The sequence below is a fragment of the Rhamphochromis longiceps genome, linkage group LG23, assembly GCF_057381845.1.
Source record: "Rhamphochromis longiceps isolate RC_006_pf linkage group LG23, R_longiceps_female_GT1.1, whole genome shotgun sequence".
In the NCBI taxonomy this organism is placed as follows: Eukaryota; Metazoa; Chordata; class Actinopteri; order Cichliformes; family Cichlidae; genus Rhamphochromis; species Rhamphochromis longiceps.
In genome coordinates this window covers 25,625,753-25,634,124 of record NC_140578.1, presented here as the reverse complement: position 1 = coordinate 25,634,124, position 8,372 = coordinate 25,625,753, and the positions used below count along the sequence as shown (strand labels likewise).

At 37.2% G+C, this 8,372-nt stretch overlaps 1 protein-coding gene across 1 annotated transcript; it reads left to right on the top strand.

Annotated features, from left to right (window-relative positions):
* The first annotated feature begins 1,670 nt into the window (after positions 1-1,670).
* s100b (S100 calcium binding protein, beta (neural)) lies at positions 1,671-7,101 on the top strand. Its single transcript, XM_085399251.1, has 3 exons — positions 1,671-1,781; positions 2,647-2,803; positions 2,985-7,101. The coding sequence occupies exons 2-3, from the start codon at positions 2,666-2,668 to the stop codon at positions 3,129-3,131; spliced, it is 285 nt and encodes a 94-aa protein (XP_085255377.1). The 5' UTR covers positions 1,671-1,781; positions 2,647-2,665; the 3' UTR covers positions 3,132-7,101.
* The last annotated feature ends 1,271 nt before the right edge of the window (positions 7,102-8,372 follow it).

Genomic DNA, 8,372 nt, shown 5'->3' with positions numbered 1-8,372 from the left:
TTGTAATCAGAAGGTTGCCGGTTCGAGTCCCAGCTTGGACAGTCTCGGTCATTGTGTCCTACTGGTGATGGCCAGAGGGGCCGATGGTGCGATATGGCAGCCTCGCTTCTGTCAGTCTGCCCCTGGGCAGCTGTGGCCACAACTGTAGCTGCCTCCACCAGTGTGTGAGAGTGAATGAATAGTGGCATTGTACAGCGCTTTGAGGTTCTCGAAAAGCACTATATAAATGCAATCCATTATTATTAGCCAGTATGAGGTTTGGACCTTGGAGTTAACCAGCTGAGCTAACCGGCTGCCGTGTACAAACCTTGAAGCAGTTTTATTCTCCACCAAACAATATTCAGTGACTGAGTTTCATGACAAGTTTATGAGAGGTGAATTAATTCTTATTACTTATTCATTTGAATTCTATCAAGGCTTAAAGTTGACTGTTGAGCCATAACAGTGGGTGTAGCTGCTAGCTGTCAGCCAGTCTTCATGTCAGCTAATTAGAGTCACTGAAACTCTCCACCACATCTGTGCTGGTGGTGAAATCATTATCTGACAATCCCAAAATGTTGATTCTGTTCATCTGGATGTAGCATTTTCTGTGGGAGAAACGTTCCTTCGCCAGTTGACTTCTTTAGTCAACTAAAGACGTCACTTGGATGAAAAGGCTACGTCCAGATGAACAGAAACAACTTTTTGGGATTTAGTTACCTGGATGATTGAGAATGCATCATGATATCTGACAATGAATATGCAAAACCTAAGTATAATGCCTGTTGCATTAAATATGACACAGGCTTTGCAACTATCCATTTTATAGCCAGCATAGGAGTTGAACCTATGACGTCGGTGTTATTAACACCACACTATAGTCCTGGGATAATGCCAAGGTCACAGGGAAAAGGCAATACATTTGGCATCTTTAATCAGGTGGGAATACTTTATAAATATGCATTGATGTTTACAGATGACACTGCAATCTGTAGTCAAAGGGTCGAAGCAGGTCGAAGTGATCTTGGACAGGTGGAGGTATGCTCTGAAGAGAAGATCAATAAAAAGTTTAATCATGTAAAGGGAAAGCCGAAAGGAGCAGAGGTAGTGCACATGGATGAGTTTTAAATACCTCAACCATCCAAAACAACAGCAGGTTAGAGTGGGTGGCGACAGGCGTCAGCGATGATTTGAGACAGAAGGTTTGCAGCGAGAGTGAAAGGCAAAGTTTACAAGATGGTAGTGAGACCAGCTAAGATGCATGGCTATGAGATAGTGGCACTGGAAAAAAAACAGGAAATGTTAATATTTAATTGGAAGTGACCAGGATGGACAAGATTAGAAATGAGTACATCAGAGGGACAGCTCAGGTGGAGCAGTTTGGACACAAAGTTAGAGAGGCAAGGCTGCGATGGTTTGGACATGTTAGAGGAGGGATGGATGTACTGGACAAAGGAAGTTGAAGGTAAAGTATGAAAAAAAGAGGAAGACTTCAGACAAGGAGGACATACAGAAGGGCAGTGTGGAGATTACTGAGTGACGACATCAGAAGTCATGAAAATAGGCCACGAAATTAATCTGCTCTCTTATTTTAAAGTTTGCAGAGTCAGTGCTGGTTCCTGCAGGGCTGCAGTGGAGTGAGGAGAGGTGGACACTTGGGATTGGTCAGCACTTTGAATGACAGGTTAACTGACCTCAGACCTGCACCTCCTCACACCCCCACCCACATACTGGTCCAGTATAAAGACTGCAGCCCATCCTCAGCCTCTGCTCTCTGGACTTCTGCCTGCACTCGCACAACAGTAAGTCTTTGTTTTTTGTATTTTATGTCGCAGCAAAGAGACAAAAGCTATTTCTAGTAAGTTTCATGACTTTTTTCAAGGACTTGTTAAACACAAAAAGAAAATCTAAAATTAAGAAGGATTCGTTACCGTATCAATACTGCCCGGCATTTAAGGCTAAAGCGGGGCATTTTTTGCTCTGTAATGCTGGTAAAACGAATTAATTTAAGTCTCTCTGTTAATTATGGAGTCCGATTTTTTTATATCTGCAAAGGAAAATCATCAGCACGTGAGTAAAAAAAGTTTTGTTAACTGCGGTTAAGTGCTTAAAATGAAGGCAAGTTGACTTCTTTTTGATTCGTCAAGACATTTCACCCCTCCACAATCCTAAAATGAAGTTCATCTGCCTTCATTTCAAGCACTTAAGCTACCATGAACCTGCACAACTGAGGACCTGCACAGGCTTTAACTGTGGTCCATTTACTCAAGCATAATGGCCACCTTTCTTTGCCAAATGGTCAGAAAAAAAAGATGTCAAATAAAGTCATACAGAGCCAATCCTTGTACTTTCCACATGTTAATAAATGTGGTCCACTCCCAAATTCTAGAAATGCTAAAAAGAACAACCCTTGGTATTATGTGTATTAGTGTTATTTAAGTACTTTTACTTGTGTTTTTTTCAGGAATCATAAATCAATACTTTTAAGTTCATCAGAATATAATTTATATAATATATAAGAAAATAATTCAGCGACTTCATATTTATATATTATATATATTTAAAAATATATATAATTTCAAAAAAATATATAAAAGTGATTTAACTTTCTTTGAATCTCCCAAAATGGTCTTAAGATTAACGCTTTTATTTACTTTACTTTTCAAGGTTTAACAGACAGGTGACGATGACTGACCTGGAGACCTCGATGGCCACCATCCTCGCTGTGTTTCAGAAGTATTCGGAGAGAGAAGGAGACAAACATAAACTGAAGAAGAGCGAGCTGAAGGACCTGCTTCATGACGAGCTCCCAGATCTGATGGCGGTGAGATGAGAAATTTGTAATAATATATATATATATATATATATATATATATATATATATATATATATATATATATATATATATATATATATATTGAGATTTAAAAGCATATGACATAAACTGTTAAGCACCAGTTTGGAGTTTTGTTGTCCCGAGCTGAACCCGTCCTCCCTCCCTGCAGCATGTGAATGACCAGGCTGCGCTGGACAGCCTGATGGACAGCCTGGACACCGACGGCGACGCCGAGTGCAACTTTCAGGAGTTCATGACATTCATCTCCGTAGTTACCGTCTGTTGCCACGAGTTTTTCAAGGACGAGCACGAATAAGGAGGTGGCAGCGGGCGGGAAGACAAAGGGGAGCCACAGTACATTATAAAGAAGCAGAAGCCTAGCAACGCACAAACTGTCGATGCCCTCACAGCAGCGCAGGGTGGAGGAAACACAATCCAGCCACCAGCCACCATTACGTGGCTGGTGGCTGGTAAAAAGCTCCAGTCTAGTGTCTGAAATCAGCCTCGTTTGTGTTTTCATTTCTAGATGGCATGTAAAGTCTTCAAAATGGCGGCAAAGATTGGTACAAAAGGAGGAACTAAAGTAGCTCAAGCAGAACAAATCTTAAAAGTGTTTCACTATATGTTTGGCCACCAAAGCCAACCATTTATCAATCAATACATGTTACACCTTTATTCACGTACTCTTTATCATTTCCCATCACTTTGTATAAGTAAAGGCTTTGTATATGTTACAGGTTTTGGAGAATGGCTGCTACATTTGGCTGCTGTTCTAGCAGTGAAATTATAAAAGTTGTTTATATACTACATCATGGACTGCTAAATCAATCTTGCAGCCACAAACCGTCAGTTTGGGACTTTGCATGTAAAACCCTGAATGACCATATCAAGTTAACCGCTTTAGGAGTCAAATAACTAACTAAAGAGCCCCCTTTAGGCAGTTATTTGACTAAATGAAATATTGACTATCAAATATTGAAAGCAACGTTAAGGTTTGATGTCATATAATAAATTAACTAACTGGCTAGTAAAAGTTTCAAAATGACTTGTGGGTCCTTTGTTAAATTGATCATTAGGGGCATTAAATAAGTAACAGTATTTGGTTGCTTTAGTCGTAGTATAAGTAGTATGTCAGACAAATGATGACAAACACAAAGTTCTTCAATACGGCTTTTAAAAGAATGTTTTTCAAACTACAAACTGCCTGAAGGGCTTTGTTTTGATAGTGGCTTGCAGCTCAGTACTTCACAGTATCATAGTTTGGAAATATATGTTGTAAGCTGAGCTTTATATTAAAAGCTCCTGAATAGCTAGTGAATAGGTTTGTTCAGACAGTGATGAATCTTAAAAATCTTTAATACTAAACTAAGAAAGTAGCTAATAAGTTAGTTCAGTCTAGCAGCCACAAGAATGCATCCATGGTTTAAAAAATCTATCTGAATATCACATTTTGAAAATATTTGCAGTTTGCATTGTGGGCTAGTCAGTTACTAAGAGACTAACAGTCATTTAAGATTTTGCATGTGAGATTCTGGATAGTCAGTAAGTTGAGAAAGTTGACTTAAAGTTAGATAACTCAGCTATTTTAGGAGCCAAATAATTGTGTAAAGGGGGGAAATATTGCAGATAGTGAAACTTTAAAAGAGGGAAGTGAGGCATGAGGGGGAGAAAAGTTAGCTAGTAAAAGTTTTAAAAATGGCTTGTGAGTATGAGCTATTCTAACACCTCGTTTGTTAACTTTAACTGTATAGCAGTTGGGGGAAAAGTACCTGGTAAGTTGGACTTCATTTTAAAAGCACTTAAACAGCAGATGGGTTTGGGATTTGTTTGCTGAGCTCAATCCATTCCTGAAAATTGAATAAAGCGCTGAAACTGAAAAAGTTTCATAGCTTTAGGAATCAATCAAGAATCTGAAGAACACTATTGGTTTGTTTTTAATCTTACATACTATCATAGTTTGAATTTGGTTTGTGGACTTGTTAAAATTCACAACATAGTGATTTGGAGATAAATATAAAATAGCAAATACTGAATGCAGCAATTTAGGCACACAAAAAAAATATTTCATTGGCTTGTAAAAGGTTCAGTTTGGCTAGAGAGTTTAAAGTGTTCTAGCTCCTCCGTTGTTAAACTCAAATTACTTAGAGACTTCACAGGTGTTGAAAAGCGCCTAAAAAGGATTTTATCGTCTAGTTCTTTTAATATTTGTCTTCTGAATCATTCCTTACATTTTTAAAATTCGACAAAGCCACTAAACTGATAAAGTGGCTGGCAAGTTAAAATGAATTAAAAAATGAATATCAAATTTTAAAAGTAAATTTTAGGTTTGTGTAAAGTTGCTATAGTCATCTTTTGGAGACACTTTAATGAGTTTATTAGGTCAAAAGTCATCAATGGCCACTAAATCTTGAGAAAGTTGCTTAAATGCGAATCAACATTAAGCATATTCTTAAAACGATTTCATTTATGAAACTGCGTATACCATCAAACATATTCACAAAGACAGTAGGAGCTTTAAATCTTATTTGATTGGCAATGCAAAGATTTTATTTTATTTATTTTTTGGTGCTTTGTCCCACTGTAGCTGCTGCTTTGCTTAACCCCTGATATTGTCGACTTGTTTTTTCTTGTTAGAAAAAAAAATGCTGGTAGTTTTCTGTCTAATTATTCTTTTTTTCATTTGCTCTCAAAATCTCAAAATCTGAAAAATGGCTATTAAGATAATGAAATTCAAACAGTCTATCCCTCTTAAAGGTCTAAACGGCTATCAGATTTTAAAATTCAACTTTTAATTGGCTCATAAAGACACTCAAAAATGGCTTGTGAGTTTTCATTTAGACGTCACATTGGAAACCTCTTTCAATAGTTTGAAGTCAGAGTGTTTAATAAAACTGTAGATTGTACATGTTTTATGTGTTATTTACATCTACGTTTATTTGATGTTTTGGTAAAAATTACATCGAGGTCAAAATGGTTAAAATGACTAATACGTATCTTAAAATAGTTGCTGGTAGGCAAGTAATTAAAATTACTTTTAACTGACTTTAAATGTTAGCTTGTAGTTGCTGTAGCTCTTTGTAGGTTTACATGTATTCAGCATGAGAAGCAAATCTAAATCATTATAGATGTAGAAATGATCAGTTAAACAGTGCAACAGAAGAGTTTGTCGGATGTGCATCATGACATGTTGAATGTTGGGTTGTTTGGACGTTGGTGATACGAATTTAATTAAATGGTCAGTTTGTGACTTAGTCAGTCAATATTTCTGTAGCGAGGGGACAAAGAAGGCTGTTTATTCTTATCTTGGGTGGCTGTCAGAAGAATTCAGAGACGCACTGCAGTAATATTTACATAGCAGTTCTGCAGAGTTGCTCAACCATTAAAAGTTCATATGTTGTTTTTCTCTGTGGTTTTACTCCTAATATATTTGTGTTATGCCAAAGTGAGCACGGTGACAATAACAAAAAAGTATTCGGAGAGCCCTGACAACGAAATACTTGTAGCCGTTTAGTTTAACAGTGCTCTTTTAGTGTTTCGAATGTCACTGGCCTGCAGGTCTTTCCTGTTTAGCAAAGAGGCTATTCAGGAAAAACTGAAGTTCAGTTTGTCCTTTTAGCACATTTTTTTAGAAGATGTTTTTTTAAGGAAATATGAGAAGCTTTTTTAAGACTTATTGAGACCAATACTGAACTAAAACACAGTGAAATTTAAATAAATACACTAAATGGTCCAGTGGTTAGTCTTTTCTGAGGCACAGAAATGTTTAGTATTTTATTCCTGTAACTTCACATTTGCAGCACAAATATGACTCAGTGTGAGTCATAAAAATTAAGTGGCATCAGTGGATATTTCTCTTTAGAGTGCACCTTAATCAGCATGTTTCATCTTTATGACAGTTTTTTAAAGCATCCATTCATTTTCTTAATGGCTCATCTATTTACGGTCTCTTAGGTGATGGAGTCTATTCATGCTGATTTTGGGATGATGATGAGGTACATGACAGGTCATCAGAACATGAATGGATTGCTAAACAAGTCCAACATTTCTTAAAGTTTAATGGAAATACTTCAAATAATAAAATAAGATACAAATATGAAGGAGAGTCAGGTGAAGTCCACAACCTCTTTTGATCAGCAGTTCACAGTTATAACAGTCCAAGAAATTCTGGTGATCTGTACGTGCTCCTTCAAGAACAGCCATCAAAACTCATTCATCACAAGTGTGAGCTTAAAAGAAAAATACATCAAACTAATCATTCCCTTTATCATCGACGGAAGCTGTTTGTTATTACTAGAGTAAAAATCGGATAGCAACATCCTTGGTACCAAGAAAAACACGGTGCAACAGGGGATTTGGTTGCCAACTGGTTGTATTCTGGGTATATTCGAATAAAAAAAATTAGAATTGTGAATGCCTATGTCATGTTGCAGTTAAATAACTGTCCTGAGAAACTATGCAAGAATTTCTGTTTCGGATTTTTTAGGTTGTGGCTGGACTGTAGATGTGAGTAGATAATTTCTGTATATGCAGACAGCGACAGAGTTTATCACAGTCAATCGCTGCATTGCCACAAACCGATTGGCAACTTGACCCCATTCAATTACAAACTGACAACAGACTGACTTCATGTTATTGCCGTTTCATCACAGCAAACCCAAGTCTCTTTGAAGATGGCAACTAACTGTGAGTGGTTGTCTTTAAAGCAACCACTTCAAAGGCAACAAGTTCCCAAATTCATTGTGTTCAGTAATAATATTGGTCATGCTATCCCAGCAACTGTTTTCCCAAGTGTAACTGTAGCATAACAGCCACTATTAGGTCTCATTTTTGATGTTGGGTTGTGGCATTAGCAAGATGGCAAGATTTCTGTCAAAGATTAATGGTCTAATGGTGTGTTTTAATACCAAACAGACCTAACCAAGTACTTTTTAGTGTCTAAACCTAACCAACAAGTGAACATAAATGAAGGTCAGAGGTACTAACGGCTGAAATGCCTCTTAACTCCACCACTCCTTCAACCTCCTAACAAACATTTTTTGATGGTCAATACTGACAGGGATAGTCATACACCTTGAATAGCATTGGTGGCATTATGTGACACAGCAGGATGAAAGTGTGCTGTGCAAGTCTATTACAGTGCAGATGGAGACAACCATCAATTCCTGCACTGAATCCATAATTAATTCAATATGCATGTATTTGGACTATTGGAAGAAATCCATGCAGGCACAGGGAAAACATGCAAACTCCACAAAAGAAAAATGTAATGAAACATATAACAAAAAAGTGCTAGATATATAGTTTAGTATAAGAACTGAAGGCAACCAAGAAAGACAAACTCCAAAAGTACAAAACAAGACCACAAGTAAAGAACACAGGAAGGCAACAAAACAATCTGACATACACAAAGGAGGGAAAAGAACAAAAGCAGGAAGTCAAACCAAAGCAAGACTAACTTTCAAAGTAAAACAGGAAGGCAAAAAACTAACACCATTTTCTTGTTAAGAAACCATCTTTATTTGTCTAAAAGAAGATGGTTCACATTAATAACCAGGCT

What these genes read in the sequence shown, in the direction of transcription:
- s100b (XM_085399251.1), top strand. Translation starts at nt 2,666, where the DNA reads ATGACTGACCTGGAGACCTCGATGGCCACCATCCTCGCTGTGTTTCAG. An exon ending in AGCTCCCAGATCTGATGGCG is followed by an intron (nt 2,804 to 2,984) that starts GTGAGATGAGAA and finishes CCCTCCCTGCAG; the next exon opens with CATGTGAATGACCAGGCTGC.